General features: G+C 47.4%; 1 protein-coding gene across 2 annotated transcripts in view; it reads right to left on the bottom strand.

Annotated features, from left to right (window-relative positions):
• USP24 (ubiquitin specific peptidase 24) overlaps window positions 1-26,652 on the bottom strand; it is a 2,799,104-nt gene that overhangs the window by 831,027 nt on the left and 1,941,425 nt on the right. For both annotated transcript variants that reach the window (XM_069642114.1, XM_069642115.1), the window contains exon 49: window positions 10,901-11,025. In XM_069642114.1, coding sequence (XP_069498215.1) covers window positions 10,901-11,025 — 125 coding nt within the window. The remainder of the gene's footprint in view (window positions 1-10,900; window positions 11,026-26,652) is intronic.

Genomic DNA, 26,652 nt, shown 5'->3' with positions numbered 1-26,652 from the left:
GACTCCCCAAGCAGTTAGGATAACTGGGGGAGGGCAGAACGATTTAAACCAGTACATCCTGCAGAACCGAACCTAGCATCAGCTCCCCGTGCAACTTTCAAGGCATAGTGCTTGGTAAAGGTATGTAAGTATGACCAAGTGGCTGCCCGGCAAATATCCCTAACATGGACCCCTCTCTGGACGGCCGTAGAGGCTGAGACCCCTCTGGTCGAGCCCTGATGCCTGCTGGATGCTCCTTGCCTGCTGATTGGGAACACTCGGATATGCACAGGATGATCCACTGTGACATGGTCTGCTTAGTGACAAGGCCTTTTCTAGACAAAGAATGGGCTACAAACAACTGGTATGATTTCCTAAACTCAGACGTACGGGCGAAACTTAACACCCTATTGGGATCAAGGCAGTGGAAACGCTCCTCCTTTGAGGGATGCAGAGGAGGGTAAAAGACAGGTAAGTCAATGGGCTGCAACAGATGAAATTCTGAAACCACCTTACGAAGGAATCCTGGCCAGACTTTAAGAGCGACTTTCTTAAAAATGAACTTCAGGAATGGAGGTTTGAAGCACAAGGCTTGCAGTTCGCTAACCCACCTGGCAGATAAGATTGAGACCAAAAAGGCTGTTTTGAGGGACAACAGCCGCAAAGAACATGAATGCATAGGCTCAAATGGAGCAGCCATCAAAAAGGTCAAAACCAGAATAAGATTCCAATCTGGGACAAAAAAGGGGGTTGGTGGAAACTTGTTGAGAAGGCCCTTAAGGAACTGGGCCATGACTGGAATGGTGAAAAATTAATCTTGGTCTGGTGATCTCTTAAACACAGACAGGGCCACCAAATACCCTTTCACTGTGGCAACCTGAAGGCCTGAAGCGGTGGGTGACAGAAGGAACTCTTAACAATGTGGTGGTGGGGCAAGAGATCAGGTCAGTCTCGCATTCCCTGTACCACACCTCAAATCTTCTCCACCTGCATGCATACAGAGATCTAGTAAAAGGTCTGCAACTCGAGCACGTCCTCTGAGAGGTCCCCAGTCATCATACCTCATCCCCTCAAGAGCCATGCATGTAGGTTGAGGGAGTGCGGGGTTGGGTGGAGCACCCAACCTTTCTGGACGCCGAGGCAACCGGTGAGGCGGACAGATGGTCAGATCCAGGGAATCAGAGTACCATGTTCTCGTTGTCTAATCCAGGACGATCAGGATCATGGTTGCTCGAAATCTCTTCAACCTCCTGAAAACCCAAGGAATGACGGGAATCTGAGCCAGGGCGTAGTGGAGAGGGAAGGTCCAATACACTAGAAACGCATCCCCCAATGCACTGTTCGCTGGGAATTCCATCAAGCAAAACTGTTGGCACTTCCTGTTGGACTCTGTGGCGAACAGATCCACTGCAGGGGTACCCCAGAGAGTGAAGATCTCCTCCATCTCCTCTAGGACCTCCGGGCACGCTTCCCACTCGCTCGAGACCGTGCTCTATCTGCTCAGAGCATCCACCAAGGTGTTCTCTGTCCCCTCCAGATGAACTGCCGAGACTGTGATCTGGGTCTTTCTCAACCAGAACCACATCTGAATTGGCTCTGTGCAGAGTGGGTGAGAGTGCATGCCACCCTGCTTATTGAGGTAATGCATGGCCACTGTGTTGTCTGTTAGGACGAGGACATGCTTTCCTCTGAGAGATGGTGCAAAGGCCCTCAGGGCTAACCTGATGGCCTGCAACTCCAGCCTGTTTATGTCGAGTAAACTCAAGTTGTGTTCCCGATGCAGTGTGCAAGTGCGGGAAAAAAGGAACTGACTCGCGGGCGGAGTGACGTGGTATATGTATGACACCTGACGTCACGTCCAAAGCTGGCGATGGAGAGCCAGACAAGACAGATCAAAGTCCACTACGCCCCCTGGCGAAATGAATATCTATAATGAGGAATCTGCGCGAGAAAAGCAATCCATTGAATATAGACCTAGCTTTTCAAATTGTTTCCTATGGGGTACTGCTCCTAATAGTGGAAGTCCTATAATGAATCAGTTACTTAGCTGTAACTCCTGTTCTGCATCATGGGTGTGGCATGGAGTACCATGCTCATCAGGATGGGAATACTCTGTAAAAAAGAAAAGCGGTTTTGCTTTAGCCTGAAAACAGCATATCTCCTCTAAACAAATCACTGTCCTGCGAGTCATAATGCCACCATCCATTGACAGTTGTCTCCCTAAGCGCCACCCCCGGTGGTCCTCTTCAGATCTGGAATAGCAACTAAAGTGGCAGTATGATCCAAGAAGAGACACAGAGAGGAACGAGGGAGAGTTCGCATGAGAATCCATGCCATACCCATACTGGAAAACAGGAATTACAGGTAAGTAACTTATTCCTTCTCCAGCATGGGGTCTGGCATGGATTCACTTTCTCATGAATAGAGATTACATAGCAGTACATATATACAGCCACGGGAGGTGGCAAGGGTCAACAAAAGTAAACACTCACCCCTGGAACAGACTCAACTCAAGCAAATAGGTTGCATAGCGTGTTTAACCGACCCGGGATTCCTCCCTGGAATACCGGTCGACTCAGTAGAACCTTGTGAAGGTGTGTGTGTACCTCCACATAGCAGGCCTGCAGATGTTGAGCATGAGAACACCAAGAGAAACACCCTTGTTGCTGCGATGGCTCTGGTGGAATGGGCTCTCGCCTAGCCTGGAAGGGGTCTGGAAGCCAGACGATAACAGTGCATGATGCAGCCGGAGAGCCACCTGGATATGTAAACCTTTGACATGGCCTTCCCGTATTCATAGGTCCAAAATTCACAAAAGTTGAGATGTCTTCCAAAAGTCTGTTGCGTGTGCCACATAAAACGTCAAGGACTGTGCAACGTTCAGCAGATGCAATGTCTTTTCCAAGCGCGTAGTAGGATTCAGAAAGAAAACTGGCAGAACAAAGGCTCATTGAGATGGAATTCAGACAGATCCATCGGCATAAAGGTGGGGTGGGTCCGCAGCACCACCCTCGTAGCTTGAAATGACAAGTACGGCTGCTTGCAAGAGAGGGCCTGGATTGCTCCGAACCACCTGGCTGAGGAGTTCGTCACAAGTAAATCCATCTCCCATGAGAGAAACTTCAGTGGAGACAGATGCATTGGTTCAAATGGGGGCCTCATGAGCTTTGTCAAGACCATGTTGAGCTCTCAAGCTGGAGCAGGGGCCTTCACTGGTGGAAAAGTCCTGAAGAGGCCTTCGATTAATTCCTTGACGAGCCTGTGCAACTACAGCGATGGCTTGCCCGGCATCCAGGTGTAACAGGATATGGAAACCAGGTCCACCTTGATAGAGGCGTGAGCCAAGCCTCTATAGGCAGGTACAGCAGGAGCTGCAGAGCTGTGACATGCAAAGGCGTAATCTTCTGAGCCCTGCACCACACTGAGAAGAGTTTCCCTTTAGGGTTGTAGCATGCCAACATAGAGAGAGCTCTGGCCATGGCTAGGATCTTCTTACATTCCAGCGGCAGGGAATAATGTCCAAACTGTAGGGCTGCAGGAGCCAGGCTGTGAGGCGCAGTGAGACCGGGCCGTTGTGCAGCATCGCCCCGTCTTCTCTGACGAGAAGATCAGTAAGTGGAGGCAGTCGGATGGACGGAGCCACAGACAGACGGAGCAGGTCCGGGTACCAGATCTGTCGCAGCCACACCTGAGCAATGAATATCATCCTGCAGTGACGCAGTGTGTTAATCACTCTTGGCAGGAGCAGGATCAAGGGGGAAAGCATACAGAAAGAGTCCCTCCCATGTGAACGGCTCTTCGGCTGTGGGAACCTGCTGGCAAAACTCTGGCACATGGAGTTGGCCGCCATCGCGAATAGGTCGATCTGTGGTTGGCCCCACTCATGGAAGAGAAGAGACACTTGATTCTGGCGAAGTTCCCATTAGTGGCAAGAACGCAACTCCTTGATAAGCGAATCTGCTAGGGTGTTCTTGGTGCTTGACAGGTGAAACAGGACAAGGAACATGTCCTGAAGAAGGGACCAGCGCTACAGGGACTGGGCTTCCCAGGAGAGCGCTGGGGAGCGTGTCCTGTCATGCTTCCAGATGTAGAACATGGTGGTGGTATTGTACATGAAGATTCTCACCACATTCCCTAGCAGCAATGGCAGGAATGATCTGAGGGGCCAGACAACTGCCTGAAGTTCCAGGTCTTTGATGTGAAGGTCCTTCTCCAGCAGCCAGAGGCCTATGGCGTGTAACTGTCCAGTGTGGGCCCCCCCCACCCCTTTAGGGAGGCATCCGTGGTGACCATCTCCTGGCAGGGTGGGACCTGAAACTGAGCTACGTGCTTGAAATGTGGGTGCACTCCCCACCATCGTAGAGCTTACTGGAACTCCTTGTTGAGGACGACCGTGTCTGTCCAAGAGACTGAGATATGCAGCTACTGTGCATCTGCAACCTGCAATGAGGGACGAGATGGATGCAGGAGGACATCATGCCCAACAGCGACCCGATGGCTCGCACTGTTGCGGACTGAGCCAATGACAGGCACTGCACCTCACCCTCTCCTCCAAGGGGGGGGAGGGGTCATCAGACGAGCAACCGTGTTGAGACGGGCACCTAGAAAAACAGCGTTCTGCGATGGCACCATGCAGGACTTCGGATTTTATAATTGATGGAAAATCCGAGATCAATCAGCAGACGAATGGTCTCTGCCGTGTGACGGTTCGCCAGTGCTTGAGAGCAGGAGCGGATGAGCCAAGGGTGAGATAAGGGTAGACGTGTATGTCCTCGAAACGACGGTGTGTCACCACCAGAGCCAAGCACTTTGTGAACACCCTTGGGGCCGATTTCAGGCCAAAGAGCAGAGCCCTGAACTGACAGTGCTGTCCCTGGTCCACGAACCGCAGGACCTTTCGATGTTTCGGGTGGTTAGGGACGTGAAATTAGGCGTCTTCCAGATCTAGCGTCGTCAGGAAGTCCTTTTTCTCCAGTTGCCCAAGCATGTTGCAACATGACCATCTTGAACTTCTGGGACTTCAAGTATTTTTTGAGGCATCTTAAGTCTATGATTGGCCTCCGCCCTCCTGACTTTGTCCGCACAAGAAAGTATCTGGAGTACATTCCGGAGCCCTGCTCTATCGCCTCCTTTCTTGACATGCCTTGAAGCTCCTGCAGCCGCTGTGCCATGTGAAGCTCTTGACGAGCCACAGGAGGAATTCGAGGCACCTGCGTTGGAACTCCAAGGCGTGCCTGTTGGGGAGAATTCTCTGTTAAGGCTAATTTCCCAAACCTAGTGAGTCCCCCAGCAGCTTTGCTGGATTTTTGGGGTTTATTTTTTTTCTCCTGCTAAGAGTGAGACTCTTCTTTCTCCCACTCTTAGACATGATTTGAGATATCCATTGACTTTGTAATGTGTTTAATGGGCTATAGGGTCTTTTACTCCATAGGGTTTCATGTATTTTTGGTAAGTGTGTTACACAGCACCCTAAGTGCAGTAACACAGGGGTGTCATAGTGACCCCCAAACAGACTCCATACCCTGGGACTGACTACTGTCTCCCAGGGCATGTAAAGTCACCATTGACTTTACTAGTCTTAAATTGTGAACAGAACCAGTACAAACCATTCTATTGTGGAAGTACTGGTAGGGGTAATTAGATTGCCCCTGGGTCTGTTTTTCGAGGGGCCACTGTGCAGTCCCCCCTCGGTGAGTTTCTGGCTGGTGGCAGTGGTTACCACGCGAAATATTCCACTGGAATATTTCCTATGGGATTTTCCCATTCATTTTAAACGCACCACTTTTTGGTGCAATGTTAAAGATACCGCCAGGTTATTTATTTAATATTTATTCCCGGTTGGGTCTTTGCCAGGACTAAAATGGCGTTTGTGTTCGCCTCTGTAACTCCAACCCAAGTCGAGCCCTTTGTTCCACTTTTTGGCTGGCTTCTCCACAGAAGCCTCCAAAAGTGGTGCCACTCTGTCTGGGTCTACAGGATGTGTGGGAGGGGGGTTTAGGCACCCTGGACTGAGTTGCCTCAGCAACTCAAGTTGTACTCTTTTGTGATTGGCCCAGTGGTGAGCCGCCCGGCTCACCACTTAGCATGTTTGAGTGACAGCTAGGACTGATAAATGGAGGTTTTATGCATAAAAGCAGGGCTTTGGGGATTGGGACTTCCGACGTCGCCACAGGACCAAAGAATCCGAAGAGGGAGAAGCTGAACCGACCTGCAACGACACCACCGGTGGAGCCCTGCTGAACCGTCTCACCACTTCCCAACGACAGAGAAGATCTTCATCCCGGAGAGTCTTCTTCCTCTGAGCTGGTGGGGATAACCACTTTGCCCTCTTTTCGCCTTCCTGGATCGTCTTGTGGTTGAATTGCCCGTGCCAAGCACCCTGGCGGCTGGATAGCCACGCTTCACCACTACTGCGAATAAAAGGGTAGTACCTTTTAACCGGGAAACTCCGCGGCTGGTTTCTTCCCTGGCAGTGCAACAACCTCCAGGCTTTCCTTCACGTCGAGATCTTCTCTTCCCCTGGACGAAGCACCGACTTGCACCCACTGCCAGGAACAACTGCCCCCGCTGGAGCTTCCTCACCATTTCAGGTACTGAGTCCCCCCTGGTCTCCCTTGCAACAGACTGTTCAAAGTGTCCCGTAAATCCTTGACTTTCTATCCTGGGGTGACTTGGGACCTACTAAATAACTTTTCCTGACTTGATCCAACCCTTTTTGAACTCTTTGCAAAGACTCTTTAAAAGTACTATTCAACTGTGTGATCTTGGACACATTTCGCCTTGCTCTCACCAAGAATGGGCCTGGCCTATGACTTTCTTGCTCCTCAGTAGACTCTGCCTTTTCTGACTTGCTCTGGTTCTCCTAAAGTGTTGGTATTGTGTATGTTCCTAATTCTGCCTTTTTCCCTCCCTTTTTAATTAACTTATTGGAGTGCCATCTTAAGTTAAGCTCTCACCTCTGTCTGAAAATAAGTGGTTTTTTAACTAATACTGGTTCAATAAGTGATCAGGGATGTATATATATTAATAGTGACTTTGTTTGAACTTGCTTGCCATATTAGTGTATTTTTCAAAGTGTGTTTTTAAATAAATAATGATATACTTTTATACCCAAGCTCTGGTCAGTGTTTGCTTGTGCTACTGTATTTTGGTACCTATCTTGTATACTCTATATACTGTCTAACTCTTCTTGAGAGAAGTCTGGCTGCTCAGCCACAGCTACCAGGTAAATCTGGGTGGTACAGACTGCTACCAATTGGGTTTACTGCCAACACCTGTAGTCTTAAGCCTTTTGCAGTGGTCCCTAAGCAAACTGCACAGGTTTCTGCCTAACAGTGCCTCTGACAGAGAACGCCCAGCACCCATTTGTCCGTGGTGATGGACTTCCACTCGCTGACAAAATGTGCTAGTCGGCCTCCCACTGAGGTGCGAAAGTGGGGGCGCGGGTCCATGGCCAGTTCAGGCCTGCTTGGGTGTCTTTGTCCTGGATGGTGGACGGCGATGTTGGCCTCCACTGCTGTAGGCCTTGGAGCAGCCTCTGTAGGCTTCCTGGTGGTGGAGCAGGAGAGTCGACGATAGGTAGTGCACCCCCTTGGAGGACCTGGACAATGTTCCCTGTGGGGAACGAAAGGACAACCTTCTGTTATATGGTCCCCAGAGACCGCGTGGTCTCTGCGTCAGTTTTGATGGCCTAGAGAGTGTCATCTACCGCCTTTCCAAACAGGTTGTCTCCATCAAACGGTATGTCCACAACCATGGTCTCATTGTCTGTGTGAACATTTGTGGGCTTCAGCTAACCCTGGCGCCAGAGGGCCACACCATTCCCCATCTGGCAGAACCTGAGTCTGCTATGTCGAGTGCAACCGTAATGGCGTGGTCTGAAGCCACCTCTCCTTCCTGGAATAGGACCAAGGCCTCAGCCTTATTGCCATCGAGAAGGAAGTCCAGGATGGGCCTGAGCTTGTACCACAGCTCCCCGTCATATCGAGACAGGATGGCGAGGGCATTGGTGGCCTTGATGGTGGAGGCTGCTGTGGTAATTAAGCGCTTGTCAGCCGCATTGAGCTTCTTGGTCAGCAGGCACTATGGATGATGATGAGGTGTTTGATGATCATTTTTTGGCGGCAGCCAAGTCCGGAGAAGGCTGAGACCTGAGACACATGGGAGTTAAATCAAGGACTCAGTACTTCTTCTCTAATCTGTCACGCTTTGCTGGCATGCTATTTGGTGCCTTCATGATTGCCAATCCATCTTCCTAAATGTCGTCCAACAAAAGGACCGACACAACAGTCTTCCTTCTTTTCCAGCCGCCTTCAAGATGTTGAAATGGAAGGAGCCAATTTCGTAGGGAGCCGAAGCCCTAGCAGGCGTGTCGACATTTGATGGGTCCCCATCAGCGGGGAAAACATACTCATCCGTGTGAGTTGCAGTGGTGTGCGTGCCAGTGCCAATATCTGTGCGAACTGGGTCCTCTTCCATGGGGGTGTGGGAAGAGGCAAGGCCACAAACGGGTCCAGGGGTGACAGGCATCCTACAGCACAGTGTTTGCTGATGCCTAAGTGGCCCGGGAGGACTTCGTTGAACCAGGTACAGGAGTACCAGGCAGCCACTGTTGAATCTCTGCCACTAAAGTATGCAGGGTCGTCAGAATGTCCAGTGACATATCCCTTGGTGCAGGAGAGGGTGCAAAAGGGGCTCGCAGTTTACTTGTGGCCGCTTTGTCTAGTGAAGTGCGAAGATACTTCCTCCGATGGGACGCGACTTGGCTGGCCACCCCCAATCCACTGACTTGGAATGAATCAGGACTTTTGGACTGAACTCTACCCCTATTTTGGCTTGCTGTTCTCTAGACCTCATCACTTTTTGTTGCCTTCTGCGCCCTGCTTAAGCTTGACGAGGAGTCCTTCCTCTCGTCTGCACCATGTTCCGACAACTCTGAACTCCAAGCTCGAGGAAGCGTAATTTCCGTTCCAGTGGCTTGATGACAGCGGTCAGCCTACTTCATCCCAGGAACTCGATCGCTTAGCACACGGGCACACTCTCAGCGATGAGCCCAGTAGGAATAGGCACTGCTCGTCCATCTAGCTTTCTTTTCCTCCTTTCTTTTTCTCCTTAATGCAATGGAAATGGAGGCTTCAGGCTCTACTGATGCGTTCCCCGTCAGCTCCCTCATGCCTTGCGAGAAGGCTAGCCAGTCTTCTACTACGCTCAGTTGCTTGCTGAGCAGCCCCAGGCCCACACATACTGCCTTTTGGACGATGTGCCCCATGCTGGGATCGAACCTGCCGCAAACCTCTTGCGGCTAATTTGATTCCTCCTCTGGGGTCCCTGGTTTGTCTCCTACTCATGGTGTAGGGTAGCGGAGGGACTCTTCACATATGCTTTGGGTTTATTCCGGCAGAATTCGGAGGCAAATACAGAAAACGCAGGCTGACCTGGGGCCTGCACCCATTAACATTGAGCTGTGAGCGGGTCAGAGGGCTGCTGCTTTGTGCGGCAGAACAGGTTGTTTTGGGACTGTGCCCATTTAGCCCTCAGTAGGTTCTGGTGTGGATTTGTACTTGGCCTAAAGTCTGAGCCCTTCCACCCTTGGGCTGTAGATGGCACTGTCTTTGCCCTGCAGTCTATACTTGGAGAACAGTGCTGTAAGGTCCTTAGCGGCTGGTCTTAATTTGTGCATCCCGGCAGCTGTCCGGTGTTGTATGGGACTGTGTGCGCTGAGGCAGTATGTTGAGCAAGCTCCAGAACAATGGTAGTCCAGTTGCACCCAGCCAGTCACTTCTGCGGCGCTGCCCCCTAGTGATGCGGATGCTATTCCGCTTGGGTTGCGGCTAGCCAACGGCTGAATTTATCCCTTCAGAAATACTTAAGTGGTCATCACAAGTGACACGGCTTGTTTGTTCGCTACTGGAGTCACGTCTAATTCTCACTCACACAGTAAGAAACATGCGCGCTTTAACATACACAAGCACTGCGACTCAAAATGTGACAAATGAAAATGTTCTTATCTGCTGCCCGAGCAGCAAAGAAAGAGGAGGAAGAGAGAGGAGCATGAAAGGTTAAAGCAGGTTCAGGACCGGTATTGGTAGAGAGAAGATCACATGGAAGAGTTTTAGAGCCAATCAAAAATCAAGCTCAAACTACGAAAAATACTTGTTTTACTGGAAGTTGCAGTTTTTTCTGATGTTTTCACTTGGAATCGTGTTTTTTTGTTATGTGCTGTTGAAGAAGTAAAGAGAAGGGTTGAGCATATTCAGAGCCTCCGGTTCTGACATAGAAATCAAATCTGAAGCAGTGGCATTCGAGAATAAACAATTGAGCAAGAAGAAAAGGGAACAGAGGTCATGTATACATCCTAATACAATTGTGGGGCAATGATGCTGCATGCGCGCAACAGCTCTCAGTAACCCCAGAGTAAAATGTGAAAAATGATCCCTAAACCTAATGGGAACTAGGACCAGTAACAAGGTAAAGGTCATTATTTACTGGTGCGTTGCAACTCACTGCCAAAAAGAATGATGGCCTTGCTTCTTACATTGACGAAGACACCTAGTTACCACTTATAAGAGTGTTTGGGAAGATATTAAGCATCAGTTATATTACAGGTCAGCAGCTTTTCCAGACTGGGGAACAGTTTGTTGTTGAAAGTGTTAAATAACAAGACAGAATAATTTTAAGTGCCAATGGATGACTAATTCAGGGTCCTATTAAAAGGTGGTTCCTTGCAAGATTGCATGAGAACGTAAGTTATTCGAGCCACAGCCATGTTCCATGAGACTCACAAAGTTAAATACAATTCAAAAATCAAGGAAATTATCAGAGTTCAGATGGTTGGAAAATGCAGAATTAATTTTAAAAGTGTGTCCAAACATATTACTTAAATTTGAATTAGCAAAATGTGCATTTAATACTGAAAACTTACATTGATCATAGACTTTCGGTCTGTATTCTCCACCAAAACACTCATACTCCAATGTTTCATCAGTTAGGTCAAACTCTTCCACCACAGTGTCATTAAATTTGTACCACTTGCCTTTTCCACATCCCCTATAATATAAAAACAAACAATATACACATTTGCAATGTATCGAAAATGAACACCTATGATTGTACATACATTATTTTATTGAAGAGTGTAGACACAACAGACCCTGAAATAATAAAACTTCTGAAACAAAGAGATTTATGTAAAAAAGAAAGTCATAGAAAAATATTCCTAAGCTGTCAATTACAATGTCCATAAGGGATATAATTTCTGCTGCTAAGTAGGGGAAATAGAATTCAGTAAGAGTATCATAGCTACAATGCCAAACTGCACCAGAGATGCCTATTTGTCCTTTGGGCGCTGTGTCTGTCTCTCAAGAGTGACAGAATTGAGATACTTAAATATCTCTTTAAAATAAGTTAACTATCCAGGGATATGCCAAAATGAGAGGGTATAAGAAAATGAGAACCTGCAGAGGAAAGACATAATTCAACAGTAACTTTACTTCATGAAATGTCTTCAAATAGATATCATCTGTGAGATTTGTCAACTCTGAGCAATTTCCTACCAATTTAATTGGTGAGATTGCAAGTATATGACAGGTAATCTGGTCTGAGATAGATTGAAGGATTTCAGATTGTACAGATTTTGTTATGTCAACTACTATAAAGAGTAAAACATGTATCCTCTCTGTGGTTCTAGAGATAGAAAAGTTAGTAAATATAGGGTCAAGTTAAAGTAACCTCTCGTCTGTAATATTGAGGGACATGGAAATGAATGATATAAAAAGTAAAATTGAAATAAACATTTGACTTTAAGAAATTGTTCATGGTGAGTGAAAACGTAAAGTCTGATTTGTCTACAAAGCATGAAATCCAACATTTGTGAAAGCAGATGAAATGGATATAAAGAAAATACAAACTTTAAAGCTCTTGTGTGCGAGATCAAAGGTTGCGGTCATGAAATGTGATGTCGTCCTCTTTGGGTCTGGCTGCATTGGCGAGAGTATTTTTGAAAAGGGAAAATGATCACTGGAAATGCTTGTTCCATGAATTCTCCTCCCACAGATTCCTCATCTAGGTAGATCACCTCCAGCGCAAGCTGTTCTTGGAAACTTTGATTTAACCACGGGGTGTAATGAAGCTCAAGCACGACCATCTCGGACATGCAGCTCTCCCTATTTAGCACGTGACGTTGCCACTGTATAAATAAAGCACTCTACTCTCCTTTACCTCATTTCTCCCCTGTCATCAGCATCTGAAGGACCCCTTGTACGGGGAGAATTTGGAGCATCAACAACTGCAAAAAGAATTCCAATCCAACAACAAACAAAAAAATAATGCCAACACACTTGTTTTGGTAAAATGATCATCAGTTTGTCTCTGCCCTCTTAAACTTTTTTTTGCTGTCAGAATAGGGACAGGCTGGCAGGGCAATGAGGAAACTGGAAGCATATTTAGAAAGAACATTACTGTAAGTAATGTTTCCTTCTATTGGATTGTGTCTCGCCAGAGAGCCCTCATCTAGATGGACTCTAGAGCACTGAAGAGTGACTGAGGAGGGTTAAAAGTAAAGAAACTAAAGCTGGCATTTCGACCAGGCAATAGCTCCAGGCAGTGCTGTTTGGAGAATTAAAGCAGAGAGGACCAAGTTGCTTCCTGGCAAAATTCCAATAGTGCCCCCCGTCCCTTCTCCTGCAAGGCTGGCATAGTTAAAATCCTTCTGGTAAAATGAGCCATAAACCCATATGCCACATCCAAGCCTGCTTTCCCAAAGCATTCAGTAAAACAAAGGACTGTCCAACGTGAAGGGGGCTCATTTGTTATAGCCCGTCCCATCTGGGTCTGAGAAAAGTATACGAAAAGCTGATTGTCCTCATGGAAAGCAGCTGTCATGGCAACGTAGAAACTCAAAGCCCTCTTGGGGGTGTGGGGGCTCTACCCTCTGCAACCTTTCCTGCTCCATAGAAGGACGTGGAGGAGGATATAAAATGGTAACTGTAGCTTCTGGTTAACATGCAAGTCGGAAAAGGGACCTTGGGAAAATTGACAGTTTGACTCAGAGTGACCTTCTCCTTCGAGAACTAAAGATAAGAAGTTTTACATGAAAGAGCCTGCATCGTGTGTCTGGCTTACATAAAAACCAAAACAATAGTTTTAACAGTGTGTAGCCCAAGAGAACAGGAGTGCTAGGACCCAAATGGTAGCATGTAAGGAAGGAATGAATGAACTAAATTAAAATCCTAAAATCAGACAACAAACTGAGCAGGTGGAAAGAAAATGTTTCAAACCTTCAGGAATTGGGCAATCAAAAGATCTGTGAAAAACAAACCATGCTCCGGAGACCTCTTGAAAATGGAAATAGTTTTGCGGTAAACCTTGACCATACCAGACTATACCCTTACACTGACAAAGACAATACAAACAAAAAGAACCAGGGCGAGAGGGCATGACAAATGGTTCTCAACTTCTGCTCTTGCAAAGACCTTCAAATTTCTGTAACGCTCACCTGATTCCCGTAGAGGCGCCGGTCTTGACTGGGCGTATACCGTATCTTGAAAGGTGATGTGTAACACACGGCTGGCTCTTTGGGCTGGACCTCTGTGCACTGTATGTCTGGCTCGAAGGGTAAGATGTCTGCAGATAGAAAATGTGGGATTAATGAACTGGGTTATTGAATGTCTCTCTTCTTCCCTTTCTCTTCTCCTGTAGAACCCCAAAAGTTAACACTCTCACCTTAGGTAAGTGAACGCCGTGCTCTCCATCTGCCTCGAGGCAGGGTGCTGTAACCAGTTTCTTCACTGGATAAGGGGAGCAGGCCTCTCGACTTCAGAGGACTGCTGTCCGTCGTTTACTGCACGAACGGTAAGTTTCGAGTAATTCTAATGTCTTTAAAGTCTTTGGTAATGATGTCTCTTGTTTTGCAGGGTTCCGGCGATGGCTGATGGCGGGCTGAAGTGAGTTGAAGATGGAGCCCGTGTGATGAATAGAAGCGCCTGGAAGCACGTAAGTAAGCGCTTGTTGCCTGCTTCACGATGCGCTCTAACTGTCTTTTTATTTTGCAGGTACAAGTTCGGGGAGGCTGCAGGGTGCCGGAATACCCACTAGGTTAGATGTGGAAAGGAGTAATGGCACGTGAGTATTAAAGTTCCCCAATGTCTTTAAACGCACCTTGTTTTGTCTTTCAGATGCGGGATGCAGCGCCGAAGACCTCCGGAGCGTGCGAAGAGTTGGTAAGCTTTTGTCTTTCAGATGCCGGAATGCAGTGTGAAGACCTCCGGGGAGCGCACGAAGAGTAGGTAAGCCTTTGTCTTTCAGATGCCGGAATGCAGCGCGAGGCGTTGGTGACAGCCGATGGACCAGGTAAGTGAAGAGCTGTCACTGAAGACCGTAATGCTAACCTGTTCTTTCTTGTCTTTATAGGTGTTGCTGAAGACTGGATTCAGAATGGTAAGCCTTTTTCCTTAGGCCCAGGATCAGATGCAGAAGACACGATGAGCGTTCTGCTGCTGAGAATGCAGAATAACGCAAAGCAAGATTCATCCACCGGGTGTGGTTTAAATAGCCTCCTGTAGTGCTTAGGTGTCTCCTTCCACAGCCACGCCTAGGTAAGAAAAGAGTTCCTGCTTTCCAGAAGAGTTCCAGTGTTCTGAATCTAGGGAGTGGCTCCTGCCCCACCCAACAGGAAAAGTAGTTCCAAACAGAAGAGGATCAGAGACTCAACTGGCAGGCAAGTAAGCAGCATGGTCTGCTGCAGGTAAGTCCACCCAAGCATTATGAGCCCGGCGCTTCCAGCGCTGGGACTGGGCATATTTATGAGCCTGGTGCCACTGGCGCCAGGACTGGGTCCAAAAGGTCCCAATTGGGACTGGTTGGCACTCGGAACCTGGGTTATGGATCTGCTTCCAAGGGAGTTGGGAAAACCCTGACCTTTTGGAAGCAGAGATCATGACAGTACCCCCCCCGCAAGGCCCCTCCCAAACCGGGCTTCTCCGGGGGTTTTGGCTTGTCAGGAAATGTTCGGTGAAATCTTTTGATTAGGCGAGGAGCGTGGACATATTCAGCAGGTTCCCAGGATCTCTCTTGGGGGCCGTAGGCTTTCCAGTCAATTAGGTAGAATAGTTTAGATTTGGAGATCTTGGAGTCCAGAATGCTTTTGACTTCAAACTCGAGTTCTCCATCAACTAGGATAGGTTTTGGAGATTTGGTTAGTCGGGTTTGAGGTTGCACGGGTTTTAATAGAGAGACGTGGAAGACCGGATGTATCTTCATGTGCAGGGGCAAGTCCAATTTGACCGCTACTGGGTTTACTATGGTAGTGATGGAATAGGGACCAAGGTATCTTGGGTTGAATGTGCGTGGCCCTTTTAGAGGTAGATATTTGGTGGATAACCAGACTTGATCCCCTACTTGATATTGAGGGGCTTCCTTCCGATGTTGATCTGCTCCTTTCTTGTATTGTTCTTTAGCCCTTTGAAGGTGAGAAACAGCTTCCTTAAAGGCTTGGGTGATTGTAGAATGCAGGTAGTCTACTGCTGGTGTTTCAAGATCTTGGAGGGGATCCAACTCCGAGGTTCGAGGGTGACTGTCGTACAAAAGAAAAAACGGGGTTTTCCCAGTTCCCGAATGGACAGAGTTATTGTAGGCATATTCGGCTATCCAAAGGATGTCTTTCCAAGTTTTTTCAGTTTGTTGCAGCATGCAGCGTAAATACTGTTCCAGAGTTTGATTGGTCCTCTCGGTTTGTCCGTCGGTCTGAGGGTGGTGACTGGTCGATAGTCTCACATCAATTTGAGCCGACCGACAGCAACTTCGCCACAAATGAGAAATAAATTGACTACCTCGATCCGAAATTAGAACCGAAGGAAAACCGTGCAGTCGGACGATATTTTCGAGAAATTCTCGGGCCAGAGTTGCTGCTGTTGGCAAGCCTTTGAGCGGAATGAAATGCGCCATCTTGGAGAATAAGTCCACGATTACTAGAATCGTATTGTATCCGGAGCATGGAGGTAGATCGGTGATGAAGTCCATAGAAAGCGTATGCCAAGAGCGAGGTGGGATGTCAATAGGGCGTAAGAGGCCTGCTGGTCTTTCCTTTTGACTCTTGTTTTGGGCGCATACTCCACAGGACATTATAAAGTCTCTGATATCTTTTTTCCCAAGACGGCCACCAGAAGTAGCGCTTGATCTTTTCTGAGGTCTTGGCCATACCGGGATGTCCTTCCATTAAAGAATCGTGATAACAAGAGATTACTTTTTTCTGTAAATCTGTGCTGGGTAGGTATAATCGTTCTTGGAAATACAATAAGTTGTCCTTTACTGCAAAGTCCTTTCCCTGCAGATGCCAATTCTGTATGTCTGCTGGAGTTACAAGTTGCCTGGCTTTATCCTTAACTTCCTCTATGGATTCTGTGGCGATTACACCCAGAATTCTTTGTTCGGGAATGATTGGTACAGGTTTAGGGTTGACCAAGTGTTCTTCCACTCCCATCCGAGAAAGTGCATCAGCTTTACCGTTTTTTGTACCAGGTCGATAGGTAATTATGAAGTCAAACTCGGCAAAGAATAATGCCCAACGGAGTTGTCTAGAGGATTGGGCTTTTGCTGTTTTCAAATATTGCAGGTTTCGGTGATCCGTAATCACAGTAACGGTGTGTCGGGCCCCCAGCAGATAATGCCGCCAAGCCTTAAAGGCAGACTTGATAGCCAGAAGTTCCTTGTCAGTAATCGTGTAATTGATTTCAGGAGGCGAGAATTTGCGGGACCAAAATGCCACGGGATGCAACTGATTGGTTACCGGGTCCTTTTGTGATAGAACTGCCCCCATGGCAAGGCTTGAAGCATCAGTTTCCACGATGTAGGGGAGTTCGGGGCGAGGGTGTTTTAAGATTGGTGCAGAGATAAATTTAGTCTTCAAATCCTGGAAAGCTTGTTCCGCCTCGGTAGACCATTCAAAACGTTTGTTTTTCTTTAACAAGGCAGTGATGGGCTGGACTATTCTAGAGAATTCGGGGATAAACCTGCGGTAAAAGTTAGCGAAGCCTAACATGCTTTGCACACCTTTTACGGAGGATGGTGATGGCCATTTGAGAACTGCATCGACCTTCTTTCAATCCATACGCACTCCGCCAGGTGATAATATGAATCCCAAGAATTCAACTTCAGTCACATTGAAAACACATTTTTCCAACTTAGCGAAAAGTTTGTGTTGACGCAATCTTTCGAGGACCATTTTCACGTGTTTCCGATGTTCAGATTCCGATGAAGAATAAACGAGGATGTCGTCAATGTAAACAACAACACACACATCTATGAGCTCTCTGAGGACATCGTTCATAAAATATTGAAAGGCGGCCGGGGCATTACAAAGTCCGAAGGGCATGACCTGATATTCAAATAGCCCATACTTGGTGCGGAAGGCCGTCTTCCATTCATCGCCCTCTTTTACTCGTACCAAGTGGTAAGCTCCTCTAAGATCCAGCTTTGTATATATGCATGCTTTTCTGACTTGGTCCAGGAGTTCATGGATCAAAGGTAACGGATATCTATTCTTAACGGTGATCTGGTTCAGGGAGCGATAATCTATACAAGTTCTAAGGTCTCCTTCCTTTTTTGGAACGAAGAACAAAGCTGAAGAAGCAGGGGACTTGGAAGGACGAATAAACCCATTTGCCAGGTATTGATCCAGGTATTGTCGAAGGTGAAGGTTCTCAGGCTCGGTGAGGGCATAAATTCTACTACAAGGAGGAGTAGATCCAGGTATCAGGTCGATCTGGCAGTCATAAGACCTATGAGGAGGTAGAGAGTTAGCCTGATCCTTCCGGAAAACATCTTGGTATTCGAGGTATTCGGGAGGTAACTGGGGAGTCTCTGAAGAAATTGCTGCCAGTGCAACACCAGGTGGAGGGTGACAAGTAGAGACACATTCTGGAAACTGGACCGTTCTTGCTTGCCAATCGATCAGAGGATTGTGTTTCTCTAACCAAGGTATTCCTAGAATAATCTGAAACTGAGGGGCCTTGATCACATCGAATACGATCTTCTCATGGTGTCCATCTTGACTTACTAGCGTCACTTCTTGAGTGGTATGCGTTACTGGCCCGGAGGCTATCTCCGTACCATCCACCGTAGTAATAACGTCCTTTACAGCCTTGGGACATAGAGTTAGATTCATCCTCAAAACCATTTCATGATCCACATAATTGCCGATGGCACCGCTGTCGACGTAAGCTTCAATTGCATGTAATCGATCCGGATTATCAGGGCTGATGAGGACCATAGGTATCACGAAATGCGAGATCACGGAACTGGTTTTCACGCTCGGCAAGAGGACCTCTATTCTTGTCGGGCGAGGTCGTTTCCCTGCTCAGAGTTTGTAACTTTGGTAACTGCAGCTCCTACTGCCTTCTTGGCAGGTTTCACCGGACAGTCTCGAAGAAAGTGCCCTGAGTTTCCGCAATAGAGGCATAATTGCAACTGTTTTCTCCTTTCCCGCTCCTTTTGTGTTAGAGGACCTTTCAGACCCCCTATTTGCATGGGTTCCCCGGAGTCTACTCCTTTGGAAGGAGTTGGCGGTTTGGAAAATACTGTCATGATTTCTGCTTCCAAAAGGTCAGGGTTTTCCCAACTCCCTTGGAAGCAGATCCATAACCCAGGTTCCGAGTGCCAACCAGTCCCAATTGGGACCTTTTGGACCCAGTCCTGGCGCCAGTGGCACCAGGCTCAAAAATATGCCCAGTACCAGCGCTGGAAGCGCCGGGCTCATAATGCTTGGGTGGACTTACCTGCAGCAGACCATGCTGCTTACTTGCCTGCCAGTTGAGCCTCTGATCCTCTTCTGTTTGGAACTACTTTTCCTGTTGGGTGGGGCAGGAGCCACTTCCTAGATTCAGAACACTGGAACTCTTCTGGAAAGCAGGAACTCTTTTCTTACCTAGGCGTGGCTGTGGAAGGAGACACCTAAGCACTACAGGAGGCTATTTAAACCACACCCGATGGATGAATCTTGCTTTGCGTTATTCTGCATCCTCTGCAGCAGAACGCTCATCGTGTCTTCTGCATCTGATCCTGGGCCTAAGGAAAAAGGCTTACCATCCTGAATCCAGTCTTCAGCAACACCTATAAAAACAAGAAAGAACAGGTTAGCATTACGGTCTTCAGTGACAGCTCTTCACTTACCTGGTCCATCGGCTGTCACCAACGCCTCGCGCTGCATTCCGGCATCTGAAAGACAAAAGCTTACCAACTCTTCGCAAGCTCCGGAGGCCTTCGGCGCTGCATCCCGCATCTGAAAGACAAAACAAGGTGTGTTTAAAGACATTGGGGAACTTTAATACTCACGTGCCATTACTCCTTTCCACATCTAACCCAGTGGGTATTCCGGCACCCTGCAGCCGCTCCGAACTTGTACCTGCAAAATAAAAAGACAGTTAGAGCGCATCGTGAAGCAGGCAACAAGCGCTTACTTACGTGCTTCCAGGCGCTTCTATTCATCACACGGGCTCCATCTTCAACTCACTTCAGCCCGTCATCCGCCATCGCCGGAACCCTGCAAAACAAGAGATATCATTACTAAAGACTTTAAAGACATTAGAATTACTCGAAACTTACCGTTCGTGCAGTAAACGACAGACAGCAGTCCTCTGAAGTCAAGAGGCCTGCTCCCCTTATCCAGTGAAGAAACTGGTTACAGCACCCTGCCCCGAGGCAGATGGAGAGCACAGCGTTCACTTACCTAAGGTGAGAGCGTTAACCTTTGGGGTTCTACAGGAGAAGAGAAAGGGAAGAAGAGAGAGACATTCAATAACCCAGTTCCTTAATCCCATATTTTCTATCTGCAGACATCTTACCCTTCGAGTCAGACATACAGTGCACAGAGGTCCAGCCCAAAGAGCCAGCCGTGTGTTACACATCACCTTTGAAGATACGGTATACGCCCAGTCAAGACCGGCGCCTCTACGGGAATCAGGTGAGCGTTACAATACTCGAGCATCAAACTTGGAACGATCGGCCTTCCTGTTCTGCAGTCTGTGATCTATTTGAACGACTAAGTCTATATAGTCCGAACAATCTTGTGGGGGATTCACTACTTGGGCTAACACATCTTTGAGCTCTCCGCGTAGACGTCTATAAAACAACGTAATCCTTTTGTCCTCAGGCCAGTGAGTTTCCACTATCAGTCTGTTGAAAGACGCAATATAAGCCAAAAGGTCTTGATTACCTTGTTGCAACGAAATAAGCTCATTGTCCAAGGCCTGCCCCTGTGAATGTCTTGCGAACAGTTTTTCCATACTGAGCTGAAAAGCTTGAAAATCATGGAGGACCGGATCATCTTGATTTACTAGAGGGATCGACCAGTCTGCCGCATTGCCACTAAGGTACGAAAGCACGAAAGCTACTTTAGCTTGATCAGTTGGAAAGGCTCCTGGCCGGCATAATAAATGCAACCGGCACTGATTGATAAAAACTGCAAACCTCTTTGGGTCACCAGAAAATCGTTCAGGCGGAGCCAGAGGTACATTCCCAGGTAGGTTGATCTGCACTGGATTCATAGAGGATGTAGAAGGAAGATTTCCCACAGATGCGGGTAACGGGGTCTGTCCGGCTTGTGACTGTAGCAATTGTCTAGCGAGATCATCTGTTCGCTCCTTGGAAATAATCAGTTCCCTTCTTAGAGCGTTCGTTTCCTGACGGGCTGCATGCACTTCTGCCCTTAGTTCCCCAAGTAACTGGGCTAGCTGGTCGGTATCCGAGGTTTCCATAGCGCCTGGACGGGAGTTTTGTGGTAGGCTTTGCGTTCTGTAACGCTCACATGATTCCCGTAGAGGCGCCGGTCTTGACTGGGTGTATACCGTATCTTCAAAGGTGATGTGTAACACACGGCTGGCTCTTTGGGCTGGACCTCTGTGCACTGTATGTCTGGCTCGAAGGGTAAGATGTCTGCAGATAGAAAATGTGGGATTAATGAACTGGGTTATTGAATGTCTCTCTCTTCTTCCCTTTCTCTTCTCCTGTAGAACCCCAAAGGTTAACGCTCTCACCTTAGGTAAGTGAACGCCGTGCTCTCCATCTGCCTCGAGGCAGGGTGCTGTAACCAGTTTCTTCACTGGATAAGGGGAGCAAGCCTCTTGACTTCAGAGGACTGCTGTCCGTCGTTTACTGCACGAACGGTAAGTTTCGAGTAATTCTAATGTCTTTAAAGTCTTTAGTAATGATGTCTCTTGTTTTGCAGGGTTCCGGCGATGGCGGATGGCGGGCTGAAGTGAGTTGAAGATGGAGCCCGTGTGATGAATAGAAGCGCCTGGAAGCACGTAAGTAAGCGCTTGTTGCCTGCTTCACGATGCGCTCTAACTGTCTTTTATTTTGCAGGTACAAGTTCGGGGCGGCTGCAGGGTGCCGGAATACCCACTGGGTTAGATGTGGAAAGGTGTAATGGCACGTGAGTATTAAAGTTCCCCAATGTCTTTAACGCACCTTGTTTTGTCTTTCAGATGCGGGATGCAGCGCCGAAGACCTCCGGAGCGTGCGAAGAGTTGGTAAGCTTTTGTCTTTCAGATGCCGGAATGCAGTGTGAAGACCTCCGGAGCGCACGAAGAGTAGGTAAGCCTTTGTTTTTCAGATGCCGGAATGCAGCGCGAGGCGTTGGTGACAGCCGATGGACCAGGTAAGTGAAGAGCTGTCACTGAAGACCGTAATGCTAACCTGTTCTTTCTTGTCTTTATAGGTGTTGCTGAAGACTGGATTCAGAATGGTAAGCCTTTTTCCTTAGGCCCAGGATCAGATGCAGAAGACACGATGAGCGTTCTGCTGCAGAGAATGCAGAATAACGCAAAGCAAGATTCATCCATCGGGTGGTTTAAATAGCCTCCTGTAGTGCTTAGGTGTCTCCTTCCACAGCCACGCCTAGGTAAGAAAAGAGTTCCTGCTTTCCAGAAGAGTTCCAGTGTTCTGAATCTAGGGAGTGGCTCCTGCCCCACCCAACAGGAAAAGTAGTTCCAAACAGAAGAGGATCAGAGACTCAACTGGCAGGCAAGTAAGCAGCATGGTCTGCTGCAGGTAAGTCCACCCAAGCATTATGAGCCCGGCGCTTCCAGCGCTGGGACTGGGCATATTTATGAGCCTGGTGCCACTGGCGCCAGGACTGGGTCCAAAAGGTCCCAATTGGGACTGGTTGGCACTCGGAACCTGGGTTATGGATCTGCTTCCAAGGGAGTTGGGAAAACCCTGACCTTTTGGAAGCAGAGATCATGACAATTTCATCCACTTGCACACATTAATAGACCTTGTAGCATGCGGGCAGCAACAACTACATTGTTGAGCTCCCACCATCAGATCTATTCCTCTCAATAGCAGTACATAAAGGCTGAGAGATAAAGGGTTCAAATGAAGCACTCAGCCCCCAAATAGGATAGAAGGTCTGCTCTCAGAGGAAGCCATTGAAGCAGCAGATGGCCATCTCGACGGACCACATAGCATGTCTTCCCAACCCAATTAGGGGTGACCAAGATCAAGCAGGACCTGAACCTTAACATTTGGAGAACTAGGAGGATGATGGTAACCAGCAGCAACACATAGCTGAGTCAGACAGTTATGAGAAAACTGAGGGTGTTCTCACTGCTACTCCCCAGGGATCCTTTGCTCGGGTGGCCAGCGGAGGGCCATTGCTTTTGAATCCCAATCCTGGGGGTTGACAAGCGAGGGAGAATCACCTGAGTGGAGTGTCTTTGGGGATTGGGGAGAGGATGCCCTTGTGTGAGAGACAGTATTCTTTTTTTGTGGTTTTAATTGGTTTTATTTTTCATTAGTTTGAGGTTTTGTTTCATGGTCGCATCACTGATCTTAATGTGAAGCACAGAGATGGTGCAGCTCCCACATCCTCATCCAATCTGCTGATGCTGCAGGACTCCAGATTCAAATTTGCAGGCTTAGCTTCCAAAAAGCTCTGGTAATTGGTCATGGTGACGATCTACCCCATCACCCCTCCAAGTTTATGTGTTATTATCAACCCTGTGCCATTTCCCTACTTCCAGTTTAATGATAGGACTAGAGCAATACCGCGTGGAGCAATATCTACTCCCTATCCCAGAAACCACTCTGGAAATGAGAACATTGGGAAGACATCACTAGGGACATACACTTCCTATTGTAGATCCCAATACATCAGTTCCCCTCTACTCCCACAAAATACTCAGAAGAGAGCATCTAATTGTGAGACAGGGTATCGCCCCTTCCACAACACAGACTCACCATCCCTTCCCTCTGCCTTCATAGGCTATTTCCACTCGTGCCCTATTGTTTCCCAGAAGTGCCTACCAAGTTCTGAGAAGAGGAAGAAGCAACTGGGATTAGTGCACACTTCCCTATCACCAACACCACTGTAGTACTGAGATGAAAAAGAGGAGTATGAAGGCATCCAGTGCTGAAGGTCAGGCATGTCCCATTGTATGGGTTCAATATGGTCAGGCAAGACAAGCCAACAAATCAAACCTGAAGTCCATTAATAGAATTCAGGTGTATAAAGGAGGGAATCACGAGCCAGTGAAAGGAAGAGAATCGATGTGTTGGAAAGAGACACAGAAGTCTGAACGCTGGCATGGATCCTGGAGGGCCTACGGCTGCTGGGTGCAGGACTGGGAGCCTTCGAACTGGAAGGTGGGCAGCGGGGGCTGCAAAACTAATGAGAGCGAGAGAGACACTGTCTGTGCCGAGAACCCAGAGGCAGTTGGAGCGGCAGAGCTAGCCAGGAGCAGGGGAGACGTGCTCTGCATCTACTGTGAAGCAAGAAGACGAGAAGGGAGATCGGGACATACCCGACGAAAGTGGCAGTCTGCTTCCCCGCTACGGAGAAGGTGATCGTGAGTGGTGGAAACCACCGCTGGGGAGATGCGAGGAGCCGGTGAGTGTCAGAGGACACTGGAGGACCGGAGCGCTGCCAGGGGACCGCATGCAAGTAACGGTTCATGAGCCCAAGTGAATGAACTATATTGAATACTGAACTGATACTAAATTACTATTGGAGTAAGACCACGTTATATTGAATACCGAACTAAATTGAAACTGATAATTAAGTATATTGAATACCGAACTAACCTTTAAAGTTAAACCAAAATATTGAATGTCACACTATATATGAACATCACGGTGAGCAGAAATAAAGCATATTGAAAATTAAACAATCACTTGAGTAGTCCAAATACCAATTTGAGAAAGAATCATACACCTGTGTCAAGTCAAAGACTGATGCAGAGGAGTGTTACACTAACAAAAATGAATACAAGTGTAAGAAATCAGAAGCCTGAAGCAGAAGAGCCAGTGAGGGGCCAAACCGATCCAAGGGGGACTTATGGTGGCGCAACCTGTAATGGGTGGACCGTGTGGTCTGACAACTGCGCCTAGACCAAAGAGTTCCCTGCTGTGAAGATCACAAACATGAATCAAGACAAAGAAAAGCCTAGGGTTCCTGGCTGCGTGACCTGTAATGGGTGGACCATATGGTCTGGCAACTGCGCCTAGACTAGGGAGACCTAAATGATGACAAGCAAAGGGCATTGGGAATGAGCCACGAAGAACTGTGATACAATTGACAAAGCTAGCCAGAAGGCGGGTCAAGTGGGCCTATCGCTTTCTCATATTGAACATTGAGTGGATGAAATCAGTATAAGTGCTCAGAGTTGAAAGAACTGAGAAACTCTGTTTTAGGGAAGGGATCCTCAATTTCAAGATAATAATCCAATTTCAAATTTACAGCTAAAAACGTTTCACCCATCTAAAACAATAAAATTGATACAAACAGTCCTTCCTTTTTAATTTAAGACTTATATTAAACAGCATCCGAAAATTCAAAGTGCTTTATAGACAGGGAAATTTCATTTGTGTTCATAATTCTAGGCCATAAGTCCTTCTCTGGTCTTCTGGTGCGCAACTCGGTTATTCACCACAGAGTACGCAAGACCAGACAATATACACACAAGTGCTTTAAGGTTTCGTCCTCAATATCACAATAACGACAGTCTTTTCCCCCTCACAATCTTTTTCCTTATCACCAACACCTCCATCGTGGGGACCAAATTTAATGTTACTCTTATCATTTGAAACCTAAACTCTCTAGACGGGCGTTTCCTCAGATATGGGGCTAGAATATTATAGATCTTTATCGTCCAGGCAAAATGGTCAATAAAACATTGATACTCCAACAAACCAGCTGTAAGCTGGATTCACACGTGTCTAAAGAACTTTTGCTTCACTTTATTTGGGTTAGAGGACAATTCATCTGTTGAGGAATCAATTTTCACAAGGGTCTGCGTGCACCATGCGGCCCAGTCCACCAGGATCCTGCAATTACCCTTTGTCCAAATATCATTAAGATGGACGGATGTTAGGCAGCATTATATGCAGTACCCTTTGGGAACACTACACACAATTAAGACTACAAGTGACAGTACAATTTCACCTTTGGTACAAGCCCGTACTATACAGTTATAGTGATAGCAGTAGCGGAGCAGCCAGACTTATCTCAAGAGTAAGTGAGCAGTACAAATAGTTACACAAAGTACAGCAATTACTATGATTCAGGCAAACACTGACTCAAGGTTTCTAAGTAAAAGAATATATACTTATTTACTCAACAGTTGTATACCATTTCACTATTCAAGGTCAAAATCACAATCAGAAATACACCACTTCCCTTAAATTCCGGACAAGTTAAGCTCACAAAATGAAGTGAGAGAAAAATGGCACTTCAGCAATTTAAAAGGGAGGGAAAGACAAAGTTATCATCAAGTAGGCAAAACCAACAGGTAAGTATTCTGAGCAGTTGAACAAGAGAGGCTACAGTGAGGAGATCAGCTAGAAAAGGCTTAGGGCCAAAGTCAATAGGTCAAAAGTCTTTTGCTCAAGATAACACAGTTCAGGGTAGTTTGCGGTAAAGTTTGTGGCACAGATTCCGGACGAGGTTGGACAGTTCCTTGTTGGTTCTTTCGTTCCAGTGGTGACTCTGCTCTTCCCGTCCCAGAAACCTGCTTTTTATGCAGTTTTCCCCCATTCATACAGCCAGGCTGTCAATCACACAGCAGGGTGGCTGGCCTGGCAAGGCCAGTCCTCTTAGCCAATCAGACAAGAGTACGACTTGGGTTACTAAGGCAACCCATGGCAGGGGTCCGAAGATCCCTCCCTCACATCCTGCCTACCTAGTCTATCAGAAGCCTTCAGGAGGGCTTCTGTGCAGAAGTCCGTGAAAAGACAGCGAACGAAGGAGTCATCTCCGGTTTGGCACACAGAGAAAAACATGATAAAGATTTTTACAAAAAGAATGGTGACTAAACCCACCCGGAACCAAAATAAAATGTATTTGGTCAAGCGGGTTTATGTTCGAGGCTAATATAATAGCCTAAAACATTATCACGTTATATAAGATAATCGTGGTAGAAAAGTTAGGGTAGATACCACTGCCACCAGCCAAGTCTTAATGTTAAGGGAGCGAAACAATGCCTCAAGAGGTACAGACAAAAAAGGGATAAGAGTTAACCCTTTCCAATACTACATGTAAGATGGGGTGTACTGGGTCTGTGGTTTAAAGTGACTATATAAAGTTAATGGCAACTTTACCTGTTTCTGGGGGACAGTAGTCAGCCCCAGAAAAATGGAGTCAGTGGTTAAGTATAAAAGAGAACCCTCTGTCACTGCACTGAAGGT

This window comes from Ambystoma mexicanum, chromosome 1q (assembly GCF_040938575.1).
Source record: "Ambystoma mexicanum isolate Mex_15411 chromosome 1q, UKY_AmexF1_1, whole genome shotgun sequence".
NCBI lineage: Eukaryota > Metazoa > Chordata > Amphibia > Caudata > Ambystomatidae > Ambystoma > Ambystoma mexicanum.
The sequence above is the reverse complement of the archived record's forward strand: the minus strand, read 5'-3'. Positions and strand labels throughout refer to the sequence as shown.